Genomic DNA, 25,073 nt, shown 5'->3' with positions numbered 1-25,073 from the left:
GTGAGTTTGTGCAGTGCCTGATTTTGACCTCTAGTAACTACTGTAACACAAATGAATAAATATCGACAACAGTAAAAATATAAAATGCATTTCAACGTGAGGCCAAAAGGAGAAAGGGAGAATATCCCTGTGTTCCCCACTATCAACTTCCTGATCCTCACTAACTTATTTATAATCCCGGCATCAATGATCAGAAATTTTCTTTAAAAATTCTTCCATTTTACCATTCCCTGGATTTCTACTGAAATCAAGAATGATTTGCCATTAAAATTCTTTTTTAAATTACATTTACAATTAAGCAAGCAATCCTTAATCCTCACATTGTATGCAATACACTCACAATACCTCTCTTGTAATCTCTTACCTGAAATAAAAGTTCAACATTTGTCATGTTCAATCAGCAATAAATTCAGAAATGTAATTCCTCAGAATATATCCTTCATCAACATGCTGTAAATTCCAAGTAGAAATGTGGAAAATGTTTAATATTTCCATGTACTACAGCAGACAAGCAGCATGCCATCTTATCAAAATAATGTATGTTCTAAAATTCCTGTGAATCCAACATGAAAATAACACCTCCATTCCAGCACCTAGTGTAGACAACTCTACTGTTACATGAGACATGCCCAGGAAAAGAAAGCCTCCTAAACTGACACTGGGAGCATCCTGAGCTAATAGATACAAGTTACTTACATTCATTGTGTGCTTCATTTTTTGTTCAGATGAGCTACATTTGGCCCAGAAAAGGGGACCAGGGATTGGGAGACAGAGGAGATTAAACCTCAAAGGATAATTTTTCTTATTCTTGGGCCAGTCTCTCTAGGGTCAGTCTCAGGGCTACTCTATATTATGCCTGGTTGCCAATTGCCCAAAAGGGTAATTCCAGCAGCCAGCCCTAGCTGTAGAACACATTCCTTCCTCAGCCATTCCCACCTCCTACCTGCCAGGCTTGTGAGGGAGGGTGACATAGAGCTATTAGCAACATGTACATTTAAAAAAAAAATTATTCCTTCCCCTTCCCAAAACAAAACAAAAAACGTACCAAAACAAAATACTGCACTGCACACACAATTCTCCCCCTGGGGACAAAGTAAGAGAGAGAACTAACTATACGCGATAAATGTTAGTCACATTGCTTGATGCACTACTGGAATGCATTCAAATAGTACAGTTGTGAGGGCAGCGTAAGAACCTATAGAGAACAGAACAGAATTATGCTAGTTCTACATCACCCATGGATCGCGCCATGCCAGGGGAACTCTCCAATGGCTAGAGCCACATTATTTAATACCCTTTGAACGAGCAGATCGGCATAAAGGGACCATAACACAATGGAGAATCAGGCTCCTTAGATTGATAAGTGACAGGCCTGAGCTGCAGAGTCCGGAATTTAGCCTCAAAGTTTGAGGGTTTGTTCAGATTCATCTCTGATATGAACCAGCCTGATTCTGTGAGGTGCTAGGTGCCTTTCACTCCCTTTGATTTAGTTTAATCCCATATGTTGTAAGTGAGATGTGAGTGCTTGGCATCTTGCAGGATCAAATTCTCAGATTTTAAAACATAATCTTATTAGGTGTGCTGACCATGCCGCCACCCTCACTTAAAGATGATCTAGAAAGTTTTCTTAAACATATTTTAAAGGTAAACTGGAAAGCTTTGACCTACCAAGATCAATTTTCAAGGTTCTGTGCAATAGATGATGAGGTCACTGACATCTAAAGCAGGGAACTGCACTTGATTGTTTCACGCATTAATCAGTGGTGTAGCAAGGCAAGCATAAAGGGCCACCAGTGCTTCTGATTTCACCCCCACTCAGATGTAACAGGAGTGTCACCACTTAAGTCATGGGAGACTGAGCAATGGTGCCAGTGACTGCAGAATCAGGCCTGAGAGCTCTAATGTGGAAATACCGTATAAGTGATACATAAAAAGGAGAAATATAAATGATAAATAAATTAACATTTTAGAGCAAAATATATGAAAATCTTATTTTTAAAATAATTGCATTGTGGAAACCAGTTAGTTGAAGCGGAGAGTAATCAAGTACATTAATATCAGAAAAGTGGGATAAAAAATAAATATGATGTGGAGTTATTAATTAGGGACCAACCTCTTGAGACTACTCATGGTAGGAAGCATTATGCCAGCAGTGAATGTTGGCAGGATCTGTCCTAAGGGATTCAATATCATAGAGTGGGGAAAAAAAAACTATAGTAAAATAAATGGTTTAACCACACTTTTCACTGACATCTTCAAACATGTAATCTAACTTTAATTCATATTTCTAAAATAACAGGTAATCCACTGGCAACCAACTGTGACATTCCTCTTTGGTTTTATCCGAACCAATGATCTGCTAGGTCACTCCAATCCTTGACTCTGGAAGCCAGCCTTACCCTGCTCTGCTATGAGAACCCCCACTCCTGGGCTGTTCACGCACAGCCTCTAGCATGTAAGCTGCTCCCAGCTACTTGCAAGCGAATGACTCAATCCAGTATCTCCGGTCCCAGACAAAATCCTTGCAACCTCCGTCATGCAGTGTCCAGTTATGCCCGCTGGACGCTGCAAGCTTATTTGAGTTTGTTAATTTAACAAAGACATTGATATGTATCAGGCTTGTTATCCCAAGGGGAGTCTTTGACACACTTCAAATCAAACACACTGCTTCAGGTAGAATAAACAAACAGATTTATTAACTACAAAGATAAATGTTAAGTGATTATAAGTCAAAGCATAACAAGTCAGATTTGGTCAAATGAAATAAAAGCAAAATGCATTCTAAGCTGATCTTAACACTTTCAGTGCCCATACAAACTTAAATGGTTCTCACCACAGGCAGGCTGGTTGCTCTTCAGCCAGGCTCTCCCCTTTGATCAGTGCTTCAGTCTTTTGGTATGGTGTCTGTAGATGTAGGTGGAAGAAAAATGGCAAATGTCTCTCCCTTTTATCATGTCCTTTCTTCCCTCGCCATTCCAAACTAATCAAAGGAACGAGGTGACTCCCTCAAGAGTCCAACAGATTCTTTTGTTGCGGTCTAGGCCAACGTCCTTCATTCCTATGAGGCTGGGCTGGGTTTGTCCCATACACGCCCTGATGGGGTGTGAACTGCCTCTCCGCTCTTGGAGAGCTTTTGTCTGGTCTTATTTTAAGCCATGAGGATACATTTTCAGCCTCATTACTATACACTTGAAATTATAACCTATAATATTACTATAATAATTACAGTAACTATTACTATAACATCACTACAACAACCATGTTCAGTGCATGATGAGCCTTCCGAAGACACCCAACATGACAAACTTTGCATTGGATACCACACAATCATTCTATAAAGATGAACATGGGGGTGTAGGGTGTTCCCCCAAGGTACAGAGTGTCACACCAACATGCTCATTCAGCTCTCTCAAATACTTCTTCAAATTGTCAAGGGTGTGGATCCAACTGCCCTTTAAAGCCCCAATAAAGTCAGTGGAAACCTCCATATTACAGGACTATGGCATGGACCTATTATCTTTATTTTAAAAAGATATTATGGTTATTAATATAAAAGGGGAAATAATAATTCTTGGGATATTGTGGAGGTGTATTTCAGTGAATGTATAGCACTTTCTACAGGCCGGTACAGGGTACATGGTCAGCCAGTATTCCTCAGTCCTAGGCTTTTCCAGAGCAGGGACTATCTGAGATAGTTTTGTGGTACAGATAACATTTTCCTTAAGTGCTAGGTTAAGACCAAACTGGTTTTTTTTTTTCTTTTTGACTTAATTTAGGTTTGAATCCAGATCCTCTGAGATGAAAGATTTACACATTAAAAATTCATCGACCCCTGCTTTTATCACATCTGTATTCTAGATATTATTATTTTGCATCCATCGAATTATTGGGAAGACTTCTTTTGAGGTAAAGATGAAACTGTTTTCTCCTAATGTCTATGCTGCTGGATATAAGCACTGACCAGAACATTTCCAAAGCACTGTGTAGGGCGTTAGCCACATGCATCCAATTGACATGAATCCAATGTAGGAGCCTATGCAACACTTTGAACTTCTGTTTCTAGGAGCTTTATATGCACTTTGAGGAAAAGAAACAGCTTTTGTCAAATGATAGCTTGTTAAATTGCCAGTTTCATGAAAATACGTGCCAAATGCCCTTAAAAACTTGTGTTGAACATACATTTCTTGTACCACATTTTGTTGCCACTGCTATGCTGTAATTATCAATGAACTGTATGAACTTCAGCTCCTGAATTTTTAGAGGAAGCCTCACTCACCTGTAACCATAGAAACTGCAGTGGAGAAAGAAACAAGACAATATACTGTGCTTCTAAAGCTGCTTTGGAAGATGCTGACATGGCTGTTCTAAAGCAAGTGAAAAGAGACATAAATTTGGTTCACTGAATAAGAATTAGTGCAGTATATGGAGGTCAAACAAAGAGTTAATGTTTTGAATAAGGCAAGATATGTTTTAAAATTGGGGATTTAGTACATTATGTAAATAGTCGTGCCCTTGACCAGCTTCAGCAGAGTATTTGTTGCCGACCAGGCCGTGCATATTTCTGAAAGCCTCTACAAGCTCACCTGGAAAGATCAGCCTGCCATGGAAGGTCAAAAAATCTCAGCCTTCTCTGATCTGTGTTAGTGATTCATAAGCTGCTGCAGGGGAGATGAAAACTCTTGTTAATGAAGTGCCTGCCTCCACAACTCCCTATGGACTCAGCTGTGGCACGGGAGCCATGCAGAGCTGCACTACCCCAGCAGGAGGCTCAGGTGGCTTTATGCCACAGACAGGCACAACCCCTGCAGGAGCGCATCTGTTGAGTTATCCATTGGCCCCTATCATCCATATGTAGAGGGTCATTTTTTTGCATGAATATCTCCTCCTCCTACATCAGCAGGACACTCAACCACTTCCTCCACATTCCCCACCCTCCAAGCTCCACAGAGGAATCCCACTGGCTTCAGGAGAGGAAGAGGTGGAAAGCAGGAAGGATGGGAGAAGAATTGTCTGAGACAGGGATGTTGCCCATTGTTCCCACTTCTGTACTGTGGGGATTCCCCATAAATAATAATACAGCCCAGGACAGTATTATCTTTTCCATATATATAGCCCCAAGTACAGGTGCTGGGTGTTCAATGGCTCTCAGCACTCCCACTATACAAATTGTTCCAGCACCCCTTCCTCTAAAGATAGCCTGGAGGATCCCAGGGAGCAGAGCACCATTAGGTTTGAGTGGTCCTTGAGTTCAGAGAAGCAGTTGGATTATCAGTGTGCCAGCCCCTGCACAGGGATACAGAGGAGGAGGAGGAGAGAAAGATACAGCAGATAGAGTGCACAGAATCCTGTGTATTGAACCTATTCCTCTCTCCTCCCATGGGAACCACACAGCCTGTGAGAGTTTCTATATCTCTGTGGAAACCCCTAACAGACTTCTTACTTCTAAAGGCAAAGCAGCAAGGCATTCATATGTACAGGTGCCCCATGCTTGAAGGCCTCACACCTCACACACCAGATGTCATAAACTAATGATTCCTGAGCTTACCTGGGCACTGAAGGAGTCTTTTGAGCCTCCCCATTAATAGTCTTCTGTTGATACCAAAGAGAGAAAGGGCCTCCCTGTCTTAACTACTGTAACATCATCCTCTCTGACCTTGACTACTGCAACCTTGCTCCCCTCAAGTCTGTTCAAAGTGCTGCTGCTAAAATCATCTTCCCACTTCCTGGCTGCTCATTTGGCCTATACCCTTCCCCTATTTGAGTCCTTCCACTCTCTCTCCCTTCAGCTCTGCATCAACCACAACTTTCCTGGATAGGATTTTCAAAAACACCTCAGTGACTTAGAAGCACAAGACAAGTCCCATTGATTTTCAGTGGGACTTGTGCTCCTAAATCCTTTGAGCCCTTTTGAAAATCCCCCCTTTACTTTACCTTTAAGGCCTTTTACAACTTAGCTCTGCTTTACTCATCTGATCTAGTTAAGCACTGCAACATCAACTCCTGCCTTCACTCAAACATTCCCAGCCTTTACCACCCACCAGTCAGCTTTGTCCATAAACACTTCTTGCTTTTTCCCATCTGCCTCTTATGAATAATAAAATCTATATAAACTTCTCCCTTATCCTCCTTCAAATCCCCCTATAAGACTCACCTCTGTCATGATGCCTGCTGATCATGGCTGGCAGGTTCTGAGCTGTGAGCATGCTTCTTCACTTTCCTTTCTTACGCCCTAACTCTTACTGACTTTTCCATTTCTAACCCTACCAGTACCCCAATTAAACATATTAAAACACAAAACAAAACCACCAACAAAATGTCACTAGTAAAGCTCTGTCAGTTCTTTACCATATACATTGACTTTGTAATGTTACATCCCCAAACCCTACGCTCTTCTGTTCTAGATAGGTTCTTTATACTGAGCTCATCACCACATTATCTAAGCACCTTCCAGTTGTGCATTAAGCAATGTAATTGCATATCTGTCCCATGTGTGCAGTGGAATGTTTTGTTTGGGAATTTTTATATTTATATATATGTAAGCAGAGTCAGGATGAGCTCTACCCTGACATCTGGTGGTGAATTGTGGCGAGTTGTGGAAAAGAACTTCAGGGGCTACTTTGTTTGCATAGGTACACCCACCCCGCCCAGCATGAGCTCACAGCAGCCCAAATGGTCACTTTGGCTGCTGTGGGATCCCCAGTTTCGCTCTTATTAGGGCAGGAAGAATAAAGTGTTGTTACCCTGATTATGTGAATCAAGGACAGTGAAACTGTTTTATGACTGAGGGACTTGCCATCAACTAAGTAGCACTTGCTAGACAAGGGACATGGGTTCCAAAACCCAGTGAACTGAAAGAGGCTGGGGGCAGTTAATTGTACTTGATGGTATAGGCCCCCTTTGAGGGCCTAAAATACCAGTTACACCTTCTTTTCTCTTTACTGTGGAATATCAGAGCTAATTTTAATTTTATTAGGAGTCTAGTTACAAGCTACTGAGCTGAATCCACTTTGGGCCAATGGTGCACCAGCCCTGAGGCTCCTCTACTACAAGCTGAAATCACTAAGAGCTAAAATTACTAAGAGCTGAAATCACTGAGTGCTGGAAGGGTGCTGAATATATGTTGCTGAGCGACTAGTGGAGCAGAGCAATTTGCGGGATGACTGGAGCAGCTCATGGGACAGCTGGCGGAGCAGAGCAGTTCACGGAATGGCTGGAGCAGCTCATGGGATGGCTGGTGGAGCAGAGCGGCTGGTGGAGTGGCTTGCGGTGAAGGCTGGAGCAGAAACCCATGGAGAGGTGGGGCAGTCGGCCTCGGACCACTTAAGGTGCCCCTTAACACCACTGCACCCCCACCCACCCCAGGCTGGGAGGTAAAACTCTGCAGATAAACTTTTGGACTCTGGGGTTGCACTGACCAGGGACAGAGACTTTTGGGTTGTTGGACTTTTTGGTGATTTTTAGGTTGCTGGACTTAAGACTTGGAGGGGAAAAGGATACTGCCAAACTAACTTGGGAGTGGGTCTTTTGCTCATGGTTGGTGTTATGAATCCTGTTTGTGGTGTTTCCCCAACATAATGCAGCATTATTTCCTTCTTTAGTAAAAGGATTTTGCTACATTTTGCTCCATGCTTGCAAGGGGGGAAGTATTGCCTCTTAGAGTTGCCAGGGGGGGGAGTGTAATTGTCCTAGGTCACTGGGTGGGGGCTCAGACCGGTTTTGCACTGTGTTATTGAAACGGAACCCCTAGATACTGAACCCGGCCCTTGTTGCTGCCAACTCAGACAGGCAGAAGGGTTACATATAAAAATACATCTACACACCTTCCTCTGGGTTTATGTTAGAGAAGGCAAGCTCAAAGAAGGGCATCTTGCACTTAAAACTGAGAATGGTGAGGTGTGTGACGAACCTTAGTTCCTGTGGGAGTACATTCCACAGTCTTGGACTGGCCCCTAAGAAAGCCCCCTATCCTCCATCTCTTTTATCTTTGTACAGGAAAAGTCCTTACTGCACTTATATCTTTGTACAACACTCTTCACAACTGGACTCCAGTCACAATTAGGGCCTTTGAGTCTTACAAACATTTACAACTACTACTACTAATAATTGTGCTCTTCTGGCAGGCTCTCCAGCTGGAGGTCTGATATGTTGCTTCATTTTCTTCTTGTTTACTGATTTATGATTGTTTTTTACCCAATTCACCCATGCTTTTTCAAATTCAAAATGAATTGGCTGTAAAGAAAACTACTCAATACTTGAAGAGTCTTAGGCTGGATTAAGTTTTCAAAAGTGAACTAATTTATTTTGTTTCAATACTTTTGCTTGTTTCACCCAAATCATTTTCCAAAAAGAATTGCACAATGCCCCATGAAAACAAGGGATGGATATAGTAATAATTCGTAAACACATTTTACATTACAAAAAGGCTTATGAAAATATTTGAATACATCTGTCTTTTTAGGATTTTGAGGTTATTTTAACATTCTAAAAACTCGGCCCCAATCCTGCAAATACTTAAACTTGTGCTTAGCTCTATACATGAGTAGTTCCAATGGAACAACTCAGATGCATAAAGTTAAGCATATGTACAAGCACTTATTTACAAGCAAACGTTGTACCATTTTAACTAACCCAGTATATTGAAAGCAGAACAACCCCCTAGAGTTGACAAAATATAGTGAAGGTTACAAGGCATCTCATTCTAATCCTGTCTTCATTCACAGCTATCCAAAAAATCTCCTTTCCATGTTTGGCCTCAACTCAATGGTGTATTTTAAAAAACAAGGGTAAGGAAAATCTCTTCATCTCTTTTTTTTTTTATTTGTTCAGGAAGGCAAATATAATTTTTCCATTAATTTGGACCCCAGTGTCGCAGTGGGTTCAGCATAGATGGATTCTGGTGGCTGGGCAGCTCCCTGTTGAAGTCAGTTATAAAGATCCACCCATGCTGAATTCATTGCAGGATCAGGTCCAACCCCACAAAACCGCACATAGTAGTCCCATTGGCCTCAGTGCATGATTAAGGTATTCACACAGGAAACAAAAATTGCCATGATCCATCTAGTCCAGTACCCTGTCTCTGACATGGTCAACATCAGATGCTTCAAAGTAGAGTGCAAGCAACTTTAAACAGATCTAGTTTACTCTGCTCCCCACATTATGTCTCCTCCTAATCCCTAATAATTAGACTTTACCTTAAACCCTGAATTATAAGGTTTACTACATCTTCCAAAATGCATATTGGCATTCACTATAACAATGCTGGTTGTTACATTCATATCCAATCCGGTATTAAATCTTGCTGACTTTTTTGGCCTCAGTAACATCCTGTGGCAATGAGTTCCACAGTTCAATTACACATTGTGTGAAAAAAAGTATTTTGATTGGTTTTGAATTTGCCACCTTTCAGTTCTTTAAACACCCTCTTGTTCTTGTGTTCTGAGACAGAGAGAATGGAAACTCCTCATCTACCTTCTCTAGACCATTCATGTTATATACTTTTATCATGTCCTCTCTGATTCATCTCCTTTCTAAAGTAAATAACCTTATCTTTTCGGCCTTCATATGAGTTTTCCCAAGCCCTTCAATCCCATCACCCTTTTCTTCATTCCCTCTAATTCTGCATTTTTTTCTGTTAGCTAGGGCACACAGTATTCCAGATGAGACTGCACCATTTATTTATATAATGGCATTATAATGTTTTCGGTATTAATCTCCATCCTAGTGGACCCTGTGTCCGTTTGACCACTGCAGCTAAAGCAGATGTGCCTAACTTCCAATGGAAAACTCTCTGGGGCAGGGACCTGCCTTTTATAGCCCCCAACTCCGATAAGCACTTACTTTTGTGAGGAACTTTACACACAGCGGTCTGACTCCTGAAAACACTCCCGCACATGCTCAATTTGAACAGCACGAGCAGTCCCATTGCAACCAAATTGTCCCACTGAGTGCTGAAGTCTCTGCAGGATCGGGCTTTTCCCATTTTGTCTGGAAGGGGACAGCCCGCCCCCTGGAGCTACCGAAATAACGACGCGTTCACATTATTCTCGCTTAGCCTCGGAGCAGCCTGGTGCAAGGGGCGGAGGCGCAACAGCTGGGGCCTCTCAGCAAAGGTGACACGCTCCTCTGTGGGTGGCACCGCTGGGCGTGGGGAGAGCGCTCCCTCTCCCCAGTCTGTCTCTCCTCTCCCGCAGCTTGCGCTCTAGCCGAAGGGGTTAATGCACTGAGCAGGGGCCGGGAGGGGGCGTTCAATAGACACCACCGGAGCGGGCCCTTGTCACTGAATGCCAGGCCGGCGGGGGGAGCAGGCGCGCCAGGCAGCCTTGCGAGCGTGCGGAGAGGACGGGCTGGGAACCGAGCGCGGGGCCAACCTGCTGCGGAAACTCGCTCTCCTCCCCGGCGGCGCTTGCCAGGCTAGCCCCGCTCCTAGGTGCCCTCAGAGGAGCCCTGCTCTGCGCTCAGGTAAGGCGCCCAGAGCAGCCAGCGCGGGAGACGAGGAGTTGGGGGCGCACTGCGCACTGGTCGCCGTGGGGTGAGTGCGGGCGTGGGGCACAGTCCTGCGAGAGCTGCTGGTGAATTGCTCTGTGGGCATCAGAGGCCGAGCAGACCAGGAGTGGGGATGGGATCATGGGGCTCGGGGCAGAATACAACTCCCGCGGGTTCGGGCCGCTGGTTTCCCCCGTCCCCCCCAACCCCCCTTCAATGCGCAGGGAATGAGGGACTGCTTTGCTTGGAATCTGGGCGACGCTGGCAACGTTAATCAGGGTATGGGGGAAGGTTGAGCAGAGAACTTTTTCTGAGTTAATTGAAATAGGAAGTAACCCGAACTGAAGATGACTAGAGGAGTTTATTTTTGAAAACCTTCTGAGAATGGAATACATTGGAACTTCCCACGCTTAGTTTATAAACTGGTTCTGCCAGGGACTTGGGGAAAAGTTGAATCCTGCCAGATTTTGGCCCCAGGTACATCATGGCACATGAGTGTCACCAGCTCTGGATCCAGGACCTGGATGCTGCCGGATCTCCCATTTTCTGACCCAAATCTGAACACCCAGAGAACATGTTTAGCTGCTCCTAGCAACCTTGAAAACCCTGACCCTGATGCACCCCAGTGCAGCAGTGCCACAAAAAGCATTTTTTGTGGCCACAGTGTGTTGATAAACTTAAATTAATTCCTGGAAGTGAAGGGTCAAATACAGTTGGGTGGTAATAGTGGGATTGGGAAGTTCATGGCCAAAAGTCAGCCAGATTTAGTCACTGGATACAAGTTTTTGCCGCACTGTTGCACTATGATACATAGGGTTCCAGATGATTGTGATGGACTAAGAGACACATACATTTAAATGGGAAATTGGGGAGTAGGCAGCCAGCACTTAGCCAGATCCAGCAAAGTAGAGATGCCAAATGAGAGTTGTTGGTAGCTTTCCTTGTACCTGGGTGAGTGGAGGTCCAGATTGTTTTGGTGGAATAATGGAAGGTAGTACAGTTTCTGGGTTTGTAGAAAAATTGGGCAAGAGCCAGCAGCATCTAGATTTCAGATCAGAGTTTTTGTGGGACTGTTGCATATGGGTACCTCAGAATCTGGATTTTTAAGTTGCAGTCAGAGCAGCTAAACCTATCTGTTTAGATGATGCAGTTTGGGGGACTAGGGCCAACAATTGTCAGGATGCAGGTGCTCGATCTATCATTTTGCAGTGCTGTTTCAACAGGGTCTGGGATTTTTTGGTGCCATTTATAGGGCTAGACTTAGTCTCTATTTTGTTAGTACAGTATGGGGGTTGTTTACAAAAACTGGCAGGATCCAGGTAAATCCCATTTTTACCCTTTTTTCCCCCTGGTTCTTTTACCTGTTATATCTCTCACACACACATTTCTGGTGGGACATGAAGTCATTTGAAAATTAATTTTAAAACCAAATCAGATAATTACGAGGATGTTGTAAATATATGGTACTTGGGTTATGTTGTTTTAGAGAACAGACACTTGGATGTGATGCAGTGTTAATTGCTATATTATTTTAATATCCGTTACCTGAGCTGGGGAAAGATAAGACAGACTAAGACATTGCTAAATCTCAGCCACTTCCTCATAATCTAACAAGGGCTCCATCTTGCCCTCCTTATTCTTCAGTGGAAGTCTTATCCTAGTAAGGAGTGTGGGATATGCCCCTATAGCTGGTTATTCTTAGCCTTTTAACAGTAAAAGGTGCTAAAAATTGTTTTGTTTTATTTCTTTCAAGATTCATGATGTTGACAGTTATGTTCTTAGCTGCTTTCACTCTTACTACAGTAAATTCACAGGAAACTGAAGAAACTATAACATACACGGTAAGGTTTAATAGACTTTAAGATACTTATTTCTTAGCAGGGATTCTTTTCTAAATAACCCTTGACAGAGAAACCATAGTTCTTTTCCAATATAGTGTTCAGTTCAAAGTTCTTTGACTTTGTATTTTCATCATAGACTAAGGTGGTTTTATAGTGAAACCAAGTCTCAGACTTTGAACTTGTTGGTGATACCTTCTGTTTTGAAAGGTTTATTTAGGTACTGAATTATATGAATTGAACAAAATTATAAGATGAGGCTTTTTCCCTACCTTTCAGAAAGATTTGAACCCTCTGGAAGTATTTTTGTTTTGTTTTATGAATGCACAAAATAGACTGGAAAATCATAAATGTTACAAAGTAAATGTCATCCATAACAGAAAAGGGTATGACATATTGTTATATGCTATTCCAAGTTCTGTGAAATGAGACACCCAAGCATCTTCAAAATTACAGAAATACTGTATATGACTTATTTAAAACAAACATATTACATTAATTACAAATATATGAAACATCATATATGTTGGCTATTAATCAAAATGTTTTGCTCCATTTCTTTGGGAGATTTCAAGGTGGTTTAACAAAATATAAGTACTTTGTAATGGTAGTCAACATTTAATGCTGTATGTAAATTACAAAATTTTCTGGCTGGTATATCGTCAGTGTCAAGAATAGTTTTGAACAATTATTTGAGTGGCTGTGACCAGCTGCTAATAAAATATTGGAAATATGTTCTACTCACACCCTAAAATTGAAGTGATAAGAATAGAGGGGCAGGGCTGTCTCCTTTATATGTTACTTTTTCATCTCTGTTTGCTCATTTACTTTTGTAATGAATATCACTGGCAAAGTAATGTTTACGTTGGCTTGGATCATGAAAAAACAACACATTTTCATATTTGACCCCTATTACAAACAGAGGCCGTGATCCTGAAACTTGTTTCATGTAGGTGAACTGCTGTTCCTGCACAGAGCCCCACTGAAATCAGTGGGATTCCACACAAGCAGAGAAGTTTGTCCTTGTGGAACAAATTGTAGGATTGTGGTCAAAGGGCCTGAGATCGTGCAATTGTTGCTCACATAAGTAGTCTCACTGAAGTCAGGGGACTGCTCACTTCAGTAAGTGCTGCAGAATCAGTCTATATGTTATAATTACTTATGTTACAGCAAAAAGCAATTTATAAAATGTTTAAAAGTGAGATTATGCCTAGTACCCAGGCTCATTTTCCATTTTTTATTGTGTATTCCCTAAAAAAAATCTAGCATTCTTCCAGTAAGCATGCCTAGTTTCATTTAGACCTACCATAAATTTTTCAAAAGCCTCTAAGTGATGTAGGCTGCCAAGTCCCATTTTCCAAAGTGGCTTTAGCACTTAGAAGCCCAAACCTCATAGAATGTCAGTGGGACTTAGGCTTTAAGTCCCTAACTTGCTTTTAAAAATGGGATTTAGTTGCTTTTGCAAATTGTACCCCTATTACTCTAATATTTTTGATACATGTACTATATGCATTTAGGGCCAAATCTTGGTTCCACCCAAGTCAGTGGCAAAATTCCCATTGACTTTGATGGGAGCAGATTTGGCTTATTAGTATTAAGTATACATTACTTCTGTTGTGCATTAGCAGGAATTGGGTGATTCAGTAAATGCATGAATTTGCTTGTTTTCCTTTGGGCTTGGGTTTTCATAGCTACAGTAACTTTTGTGGTGTCAACTCAGCATGTAGTCATTCCTTTAGAGAGCTAGAATTATAATACAATCAGCTGTCCTCTTACCCGCTCCTAACACTAGAGGCTTTTCCCTCCAGCTCACTGCTACATTTGGCAGATCACTGATGTCACCTGTGAATAAACAAAATGATGTTGTTTCTACTGCTGATTCAATCTCTATTAGTAACAAGTTTCTCAAAACAACTTCAGCATAATACATTGAGCAATATGGATATCAACACTCTGGGTCAAATTTATCCCTGATGTAGCTCCACTAAAGCCAAGGAGATACAGCAAGAATTAATTTGGCTCACTATGACTAGCTGATTTATTGAGTCAACTCCTTTTCTGCAACACTATGAGAAATAATATATCAAGCAGGACAGAAACATGTACTACATCTTAGTTTATCTATCGATGTTTTACATCTGTATCCTCATGCACTTCAACAGCACTATGATGCTCAGTCAGTTTCCACTAATTATCATTGATAATTAAGATGATAATTGTCAGATGATAATTAAGCCTCTCAAAAATTAGATCTTGTGTTCTAGAAAATGAATACTTTGGGGCAGAGGGAAGATGCCCTTCTAAAAAGTCTGGGACCTTAACCCTCAAACTCTTCCTCACATTTCTAGTCCATACAGATGTGAATAGATTCATGGACTGCATGATTTTTATCATTTGAATCCTGCAAAGTCTTACTCACATGAGTAGTCCCAGTGTTGCAACTTACAATTTTATCATGAGTCTCACAATACTTGCTGTTTTTCCTAAAGCCCAAGCTCCTGGAGTCATGTGATTATATGAGAATCTCAACTTTCTTCTTTAAAAAAATCAGGTAAGTCTCTGGCTGCAGAGAAAAGCTTAAGAACATGAACCTTAATGGCTCAAAATCAAGAAGGCAGATAAAAAAGAGCCCACAATTTATTATTTTTAAAAATCTCATGATTTGGGGCATGACTCATTTTTAAGCTGGCAATACTATAGTTACATTGACATCAATAGGACTACTCATGTGGGTAAGGCTTGGCAGGATCAAGGTCTTGAACTGGAGCGTCATCTACACTTTTATAAGTCAAAGAATTTAGGATCTGGTCCTGCAAGATCTTGAGAGCCTTCTGCAACTATTGACTTCCCTGGGAACAGAGGAAGCTCATGTCACCTTAAAAGATCAGGCCCTAAATTTGTCAATTTAGAATAGACATTAGGCCAACATTTAGGAAAAGATTATCCATTTCCTGTTATAAACTACTGCTTAGTTTTGTTACACAGCAGTATTGCACTGAGATCTATTTCCCTGATACTATCAAAAATATATAACCAGCCTGGTTATTGTTTGTTCAGAACACAATTTTCTGTAGCAATAACAAGTGCATGAAGTATTTAAAATATGAATTCATTGGTCATTTTTCTGAATCTCTTTTCTATACAGCAATGTACAGATGGCTATGAATGGGATCCTGTCAGGCAGCGGTGCAAAGGTATAGTAAATCTTTACAAGTGAAAGAATTATTATCTTCTACATCCCCTGTTTTGACGTTTTGGACAATACAAGTGTGCTTGCATGCCTTGTTACATTACTTATGTTAATGTCTGTCAAGGTCACATTTTAAAACATGACTTGTGTTGTTGCTAACCACAGATATTGATGAATGTGAAATTGTCCCAGATGCATGTAAAGGTGGGATGAAATGTGTTAACCACTATGGAGGATACCTCTGTCTGCCTAGAACAGCTCAAATTATTGTAAATAACGGGCGAGAAGACACAGCTGCTGAATCCACTGGTGGACGAAACAATGTCATTCGACGGACCCCTGCTGATCCTCATCGACCACCTCCAAATCCAACTCACCAAATACAGTGTGCAACTGGGTATGAGCAAAGCGAGCAAAATGTGTGTCAAGGTAAGCAACTGCCTTCTATTAACCTTTACATTCATGCTCAAAGTGAATGATAGAAAACCATATGTACACACAATGACAGCAGTGGAGTTTTGTCCTTGCCAGCAATTGCATTGCTGCATCCTAGTATAGTACACATATATTTCCTCAGGATGTTCTTTGAAATTTGTCATTTATATATTTCACTGTCACAGTTCAAGGTAACAATATTTGCGATTTTCTGCAGCTTTACCAACTCTGGTCCTGTTCCTTCCTGCTCCCACTGATGTGAATGAGAAGAATCAGTCCTATTGTTTATAAATCTTCATTTTAAATTTAGATAAGTAAATTCTGTTGTATTAAGCATTTTGGATTACATTAAATGTGTCTGAGATACGCTGCATTGAGGAAAGTAGGCAACATAGTACCTGAGAAAGCAAGCGGTAGTCTTTCAGTTTCAGAGATTTCCTTAAACTATATATTTTCTCTAATTAAAATCTGAATGCATGAAAGATTAGTTGCACTATGAACTTTACCTTAGACTCAAACTATAATGTAGAATGTTTCATATATTTAGATCACAATTGCCTACAGTCTCTATTTGAAAGACTAGGAACCAAATACCTGAACAACTTGTGCTCTTTCAATTTTAAAACAGTATATCGGCTGAGAGCCTGCCAGCTTACTTCCAATATGAAGGTTAACTATCCTGTGAAATATGGCAATGAACAAAATCCATATGAGTGTACATACATCATGCACAGTTCCACAATTCTCAGAGTATTAGCAATGCTAATGTTAAATTCAAGAGTCAGACTTGCAACACTATTCTAAACTGAGATGGTTTCTCATTTGTTGTTTGTTTAAATAGTTTACTTGAACATGTGTTACTTTTAGGAGGTATACATTTATGGAAGAAAAGATGTTGGGCTAAATTCTGCCCTTGATTCATAAGCATTGTTTTCAAGCAAGTCAATAGGAAACTTGTGGAGCACTCAGAGTGCCCACTGAAACTTGGCCTGTTCATTTTTTCCATCCTCTGGCTTCAAAATCAATGTAATCATATAAAATAGTAGTAAAGTGGCTATAATCAGGGCAAGCTGTGTTACACAGCTGTAGTTCCTTTCTCCTTAGTATTCATTTATACAGTACCAACATCATTTACTTACTAATAAGTAGAAGCTTAGTTATTGTAATAGAAACTGTTTTTAGTTACTACCATAAATCAAAATTTCACCAATGATGCTTCGTCTGTCTGACCAGTATATTTTATGTCTTTAATTTCAAAGTTATGGTACATAGAACTGAACTTAATGTGACATTCGTTAACATTCATTTTGTTGAATTTCAATGTTATTTCAATTTAGTGATTATTTAATATATACTATATATTATAGTGTTCATAAGTAACTCTAAAATGTTTTAAATAGAAGTGTGTTTCCTGCTTCATTCTTTTTAGGTTTACAATTATTTAAGGTGCCAGTATGGAAGTGCTTAATTTTATGTAGTATTAATGCCTTACTGTGTTCTGAGTATTTTGAATTTTCATATGAATTTATAAAATTCATGGTATAGTGAAGTATTAATTTCCTAGTGTTGAACAAAATGTTCTAATTTCTTATGCCAGCATTTTTTGAGCGGGAAGGTGCTTGTGGTATTAATATTTTTGTTTATTCTTTGGCTTCCAGAAAGCTTTCTAATTAAAGATAAAACCAGTTTTGTAAAGGCTTTGGTTAACTATAACAATTATTAACTAACTGTGGCTAAAATCTTAACTTTGGCTAATCATGTTGGAGAAGCAGACTGTATGAACTAAGGATGAAATCTTAGCTCCATTAAAGTCAATGGTAGTTATTATACTGAATGAATCCCAGTTCCAAAATGGGTAATGATCACTATGTTTGAAAGAAAGGTTAAAAGATTTTGGAAGATTTAAAGTACACACACAACTTGGATATCTTCGTGCATTGCAATGCTGAAAAGATCTTATAAATGATATTGTTGATCACCAGTGGCCCCACAGAGGATTTACTTAATTGTTGTTAAAAGTTCTTATTGCATATGACAATTGCAGGAAGTACCCAGGGAATCTGACTTCCATACATACAGGGCTTGTCTACATGGCATGGAAAAGTGCTCTACAGGGCAGGACATTAACATGAATGCAGTACCTTTTAGAGCACACCAGCAGGATCTACATGGGGAAGTTAGAGAACAACCCATTAGAGCTTTCTACAAAAAGAACCCTTGTAGCGTGCTTTGCCACACTGTGTAGATGAGCCCACAGTCACATTTAAGGATGTTTTATTGTTTAATTCATAAAAAAAAAGTCCAACTCCTTCTAATTGTTTACAGATGTATGACATTTTCCTCCCATCCAGCAACACTAAATAATATTTTACAACCAGTGTGAAAGTTTGAAGACCTCTGTTTAAAACAATAGCATGCTCTGATGAGCTATATTACTGACATCATGTTGGAGTAAGAAGGGCCTTCTGTTTTAATACAAATGTCCAGTCCCTTTTTAAACATTGTGTAGCTATGGTATGATAATCAAAGTACATTCACTTTGGTCTATAAATTTGGAATAAATGAGTATCTAAAGATTAATCATATTTGCATTCAATTTACTTCAATTTTCAGCTAATCTTAGTAAACGGATAAAGTTTAAAGATACACAATGGGCCCAGATTCTGTTTCTACTGACATGGAAGGCAAAAACTGCTTTGACTTCAGTGGACACTATATTCTAAGCTCTTCCTACAACAATGCTGCGACTAATGTGACTAGCAAAAAAGAGAAATTTAGCTATTCATCCATAATATTTCAGTCATTTTTGTTATTTAAAAAAATACATGAAAATTATTAAGATATTTCACTTTGATTAGTATCTACTGTCCATATACGGTATAATAAGTACTTCTCAGGTGGCTTTTGCAACATACAATCTACCATATTTATCCAAAAACCAAATCTCTGTTCATTATGCATCCTACATCAGATACATAATACAAAACTGAAAAATAGCATGAATATATACTTATATGATAGGAAACAGTAGTCTTTTGCCTTAAGTCATATATTGCAAAGCAAAGACCTTTATATAAAATGCATGCAGTAAAATTAAGTGTCTGATTTAAATGCAAAAACTCAGAAAATTCTCAGCGTTTAAAAATAATCAATTAGGTTTAAAATATGCCCTCAATTTGCTCCTTTTCTCTGATTCACATAGACAACTTCCACTGACGAAAGTGAGTTCACGTTACTTCTAAAACAGCTCTCCCTGTTGCATTCAAATTGTTACTGAATTGCTGAGCTAAGTAGACAAACCTTTATTTAGAATGCTGACTGGTTTCTAGACTTATCAGCTCTTCTCACACTGGTAAATGTGAAAGCTAGTGGGAGAACATCACCCAAAGAGGGAAGAAGCAGCAAGATTACTGAACAGAAATAGCAGAGGAAATACATTTTTAAATAAACTTTAACTAACGGCCACCAACATTTATTTATGATACGGGGGAGCAACACATTAAAGTTTTCCCATTGACGTCAATGGGAGTTCTGCCATTAACTTCAGTGGGGCTAGGATTTCACCTCTACTGTATACAAGGAGTATACATATTTTACTTTTACTATATTGTTCAGATCACTGAGGGTCTGATCTCATTGAAGTCAATGGCAAAACTCCCAATGACTTTGATGGTGCAGGATCTGGCCTATATATAACTACTAGCTTTGGCTGGAATGGCATGACAATCAAAATGTACCTTAATGCACTGAGAAACTGATACGTTTGAGAAGGAAAAAATACATTTTGTACCAACCTATCATGAAAGCTCCACAAGCAGCTCAGTAAGCAAACTATTATTTTGGTCTCTATCCTGCCTGTAACCATTGGTATTAGGTACAAAACGTGTTTTTGTAGTAGTGTGGAACAAGCCCTGAATATATGAAAGAGTACTGTGTGTGTGTTACAAATACTTATATGTCATCATTAACAGAATCCTCTATAGCATGTAAGTATTTAATGTGTTCCATCATTATTTTTAACCTAGGATACAATAGGTCTTTAAAGGTGCATTGAGTTTGTGCATTTTGTTGTATTTTTAAACTGATACAGTTAGCTTCTATTTTTTGCATAATCTCTTTTTGTGTTTTTTCTGGTAACAGCCTACACAATTATCTACCACATTCAATCCAGGACTTTACGTAGAGAAGTTGAATTAGTGCTAATTAATGTCACAATCCCTGGACAAATTTGTTTGTTGTTTTTTTCCCACACAGAGATTAGTTTATATTATGTTCATTAATTACACATTATGGTCTTGACTCAGCAAAACTCTTAAGCAGTTGCTTAGCTTTGGCTTCAATGGAACTTAAGCATGTGTTTACTGAATTAAGGCCTATGTTAAGACACCTTTGTGATGCTTTGGTGTTCAAGCCAGATCAATATGGGGTTGTGTCACTGCCTACCCTGCAACTTGGGGTGCCTTAAATGCTGTGCTACTGTGGCTTACAATCCTAACACCAACAGCCAGCATATAAACATGCAGGTCACACCCTGGCTTCCACTGCCTAGTTATTCTTTGCAGGTTGACGTCAACATCCACCTATTCCCAAATTTCCCCAAACCGTCTGCCCTATAGTGTCCAGCCCTCTTGCTGAACACTTACAGACATTATTAGGTTCACTGCTTCTTTAAAGAGACAGTGCACAGCAGCTTACTACCTTAACTGGAGTTAACAAACACTCTGTTTTAATCAAAGTATTGGATTGCTTTCCAGTAAAAAGCGGTGGCTCCAGGCACCAGCACTCCAAGTTTGTGCCTGGGCAGCAAGCCACAGGGGGCGCCCTACCGGTCCCTGCAAGGGCGGCAGTCAGGCATCCTTCAGTGGCATGCCTCCGGGAGGTCCCCAGTCCCGCGGATTCAGCAGCAATTAGGTGTGGGTACGCTGAAACTGCGGGACCGGCAGACCTCCTGCAGGCATGCCGCCGAATCCATGGGACCAGGGACCTCCTGCAGGCAAGCCACTGAAGGCAGCCTGCCTATCTTGCTTGGGGTGGCAAAAAAGCTAGACCCGCCCCTGCTAGTAAAAGTAAAACAAGTTTATTAAACAAAAAGTCATTGGTTTAAGTGATACCAAGTATAAGGAATAAAGATAGAAAGGGTTACAAGCAAATAAAAATAAAAATATGTTTCTAAGTCTCTAAAACCTAATTTAACAAACTAGAGTCTCTTTTTTCAAAGTGTTTCTCACCAAGTCTTTTCTCCAGCATGGCTGACCAGAATCTCTGGCCAGGACCCTTCACAGAGCTCAAAGTGGTCAGATCCTTTGGCATCTCAGGTGAAGGGGTTCTCTCCCCCCCTCTCTATAGTAGTAAATCTTCAAAATGTATTCTTCTGAAGGGTATCCTCACATAAAGTTCCATTTCCCTCCTGGCTGTAGACACCATGTTGTCTAGTGTAGACTTTATGCTGGTCCCCACCACCTCCCGCCTTCTGGTGCTTTTTCCAATGCAAATGATGTCTTCCTGCAACCTCCAATACAAATAAGTATCACATAGACTTTGATCACACCTGGTTTGAGGTGTTGGTCTCTTTCCTCTGTCTAGAGAAAACCAGTTTATCAACATCCCTGACACTCCTGGTTTAATCACACACATTTTAGTCACGTGTCCAACACCGCTATCAAGTTCTTTGTGGGTTTGCCATACATACGTGACACAAGAACATTAATGAACAGTGAGTTACTAATTTTCTAATGGTATATTACATGCCATTTTTAAGGTAAGTATCATGACAACAGCATGCCAGCTGGCAATGGGGTGCTCTACGAGTCATAAACTTCTTGTTCCCCTTAGCCCATTCTCTGGAGTCGGGTCATCCTGTAAGCATCTGCCATATTTGTCTGTCCAAGGCAGCACTAAGGTCCATCCATTGCTTCCTAGGCTTTCTTCAGGGTCTCTTTTCTGACAACATCTCCTTCCATGCTGTCTTCACCAGGCTCTCTTAATTCATCCTCAGTATGTGTCTGAAGCAGCGAAGTCACACTTCCTGGATTTCGTCAGTCACATCAATGACTTTGACTTCCATCCTAATGATTTCATTTCAAAACCTGTCCCTTCATGTAACTTGCATTGTGTGAAGATATCTTGAACACCACTTGTAGGCCATCTCTCTATCAGCCATGCTTTTACACCATACGACATGGTGAGGTGTACCATTGTATTATAACAATTGGACTTTCAGTCTCAGAGCCATAAACAACACCTGAAGTGTTATTCAGCACTATTCCAGCACTCCCCAGTCTGGACTGTGTCTCACATTCGAGCTCACCATCTTCCATAAGTCTGCCATCAGGGTACTTGAACAGGTCAGTTTGGTGCAGGCATGCTCCATTAATCTGTACATCCAGTTTCCTTGTGGCACCTCTGCTGACCCACATTACCTCAGTCTTAGTCATGTTCATCCCATGCCTGTTTAGCTGGCCAGACCACTGGTTTAATATTTCCTATATTAAGACACCATTTATGAATTTTTTTAATATTTATTAAAGGGGCACTATCAAGCAGTTAAAGATTAACATTTGACCATTGTTACATTAATAAAGCATTCATATTGACCTCTTCATTGGAAAAGTTGCCAACCTTAACTGTAATGCCATTGTTCTACTAAGAGTTGTTACACTTTTCTGCTGATGTCAATAAAAGGCTATACTTGCTCACTTACATGGTCAAAGGTTAATAAAAATTGTTGTAATATCCTTTTATTAACATCAATGAACAGGAATGGTCTTTTAATGACAGTAGTGATCTAGCACTTCTAAAGCATGTTCAAACAACCTTTGGAGAATCCTCCTCCCTTTGCTGTGAAATTAATATACCATCATGGCATAATCTTCTACCCTCCAGCAAGGAACTACAATAACTTCTTCATAGAGCCAGGGCAAATATTTTGCTTTGGTTCACTTCAAATGGTTCCTTTTTCCCTCCATTTCTATAAAGGCTCTATGCCTGGGAGCAGCAGGGATATGCTGCTCTTTGCAGGGAACTGCCTGAGGTGAGCACCACCCAGATCCAAACCCATGCCCCAACCCCTGGTCCCAAGCCTCCTCCTGCACTCAAACTCCCTCCCAGAACCCATGCCCCGCACACTTTCCTGCACTCCAACCCTGAGCCCCCTCCTACACCCAAACTCCCTCCCTCCATTGGTAAGTATAACTCTTAGTTAACTGTGACAAAGAGTTCTGTGGTACCTTATAAACTAACAGAAGTATTGGAGCATAAGGTTTTGTGGGTGAATACCCACTTCATCAGACAAAAGCTTATGCTCCAGTACTTCTGTCAGTCTATAAGGTGCCATAGGACTCTTTGTTGCTTTTTACAAATCCAGACTAACACAGCTACCCTTCTGATGCTATTAGTTAACTGGAATTTTTGACTTAGCAGCACTCCCCATTCCCTCAAAATGCCAGATAAAGCTTTTACTGTACTAATATTGTACATCAGCTGAAGGCTGTATCTAGCTTAATAGAAAACATCTTTATGGAAAGGTTGCTTCAGTCTATATTTCAGTATAAATATCCCCCAAATGGTATTCATTTGGAATTTCACTATTCACCAGTCAAAAGATTATCTTCCTTAACACGTATTGATTTATTTAGATTTATAAGGCTCCAGGCACATTTCTTTTAATTAAAAATATAGACCATGTAATATATAAAGCCAAAATCAGAAACTAATGAACCAGAGAAGCCCCTCCGGCTTCCTTTTCCCCTGTGGTCCTGATCCTGTTTCTGCCTTCCCCACACTTGTTAGCACTGCAAGGGTATTCTTATAGCCCAGTTCAGGGAGAAGCAGGACCAGGATATGCTAAGAGCTGCTCCAGATGGAGAGACAGTACACTTGCATGAGTTTCTCATCTGTTGAACAGCTCATCTGGAATACTTTGTGCAGCACTGGTCACCCCATCTCAAAACAGATATTGCAGAATTAGAGGCAGTTCAGAGAAGGGCAAAGAGAATGATCAAAAGCCTGGGAAAGCTCTCAGATGAAGAGAGATTGAAAAGATTGGAATTGTCTACCTCAGACAGGAGATGAATAAGAGGGAACGTGTTAAAAGTTTTCTAAAATAATGAATACTCTAAAGAAAGTAGATTGGAGACTTCTGTTCTCCTTGTCTCATAACACAAGAACAAGGGGACATTCAATGAAATTGAGGAGGGTGACATATTCAAAACCAATAAAAGGAAATACTTTTTGACTTAATGTGCTATTAAATGCAGAAATCACTGCCACAAGAATTCACTGAGGCCAAGAATTTAACAAGATTTTTAAAAGGATTGGATGGGTTATTTGGATGAAAAAAAAATAACCAGAACATTTTTTGGAAGTGATATAAACCTGATGACTCAATGTTTAAAGCAGTGGTGGACAATCTGCAGCCTGTCGGGGTAATCTGCTGGCTGGCCGTGAGACAGTTTGTTTACATTTGCACAGCCACCTGCAGCTCCCAGTGGCCGCGGTTTGCCATTCCCGGCCAATGGGGGCTGCAGGAAGCAGTGGCCAGCACATTCCTGTGGCCTGCAGCGCTTCCTGCAGCTCCCATTGCCCGCAAACGGCGAACCACAGCCACTGGTAGCTGCAGGTGGCTGTGCAAATGTAAACAAACTGTCTCGTGGCCTGCCAGCAGATAACCTGATGGGCTGCTTGTGGCCTGCAGGATGCTCACCACTGGTTTAAAGCAATCGCTAACTGCTAGAGATCAGGATGAGACCAAATATTGGCGGGACAGATTACCACACAGCTGCCTTCCAATCATCAGATTCTTGCACATTTCTCTGAAGCATCTGGTGCTGGTCATTTTTAGAGACATGGTAGTGGACTAGATAGACCCTGAGTTTGATCCAGTGTGGCAATTCCTATGTTCAGTGCGTGCAATCCGTGGAGCTGACATAGAACCTCTCAACCTCTCTGTGCACTGGATCTCAGATCAGTCAAAATAGTGAAGAACTGATTTGTGTATTCATATGGGAGTCCTGTCCCCATTCTGCCACATGAACAAAGACCAGGATTAGATTTTCAGCTTCACTGTCAGCAAACCAGTATATTTTTGTCATAAAACTAATATGCCATGAAGAAATCAGGGAAAAGAGAGT

The 25,073-nt window shown here is 40.6% G+C and overlaps 1 protein-coding gene across 3 annotated transcripts in view; it reads left to right on the top strand.

Moving 5' to 3' along the window:
* The first annotated feature begins 10,370 nt into the window (after window positions 1-10,370).
* The window catches only part of EFEMP1 (EGF containing fibulin extracellular matrix protein 1), an 85,491-nt gene continuing 70,788 nt past the window's right edge, over window positions 10,371-25,073 (top strand). The window contains exons 1-4 of one of the 3 annotated variants that reach the window (XM_032780565.2): window positions 10,371-10,458; window positions 12,236-12,323; window positions 15,466-15,514; window positions 15,676-15,939. In XM_032780565.2, coding sequence (XP_032636456.1) covers window positions 12,240-12,323; window positions 15,466-15,514; window positions 15,676-15,939 — 397 coding nt within the window. In that variant the 5' untranslated portion in view covers window positions 10,371-10,458; window positions 12,236-12,239. Of the gene's footprint in view, window positions 10,459-10,507; window positions 10,529-11,425; window positions 11,434-12,235; window positions 12,324-15,465; window positions 15,515-15,675; window positions 15,940-25,073 lie in introns of those variants that run through there. The other 2 variants (XM_032780564.2, XM_032780567.2) reach the window with 2 other exon arrangements.

This window comes from Chelonoidis abingdonii, chromosome 3 (genome assembly GCF_003597395.2).
Source record: "Chelonoidis abingdonii isolate Lonesome George chromosome 3, CheloAbing_2.0, whole genome shotgun sequence".
Taxonomy (NCBI): domain Eukaryota; kingdom Metazoa; phylum Chordata; order Testudines; family Testudinidae; genus Chelonoidis; species Chelonoidis abingdonii.
Note: the sequence above shows the minus strand (reverse complement) of the source record. Positions and strands in the feature narration are given on the sequence as shown.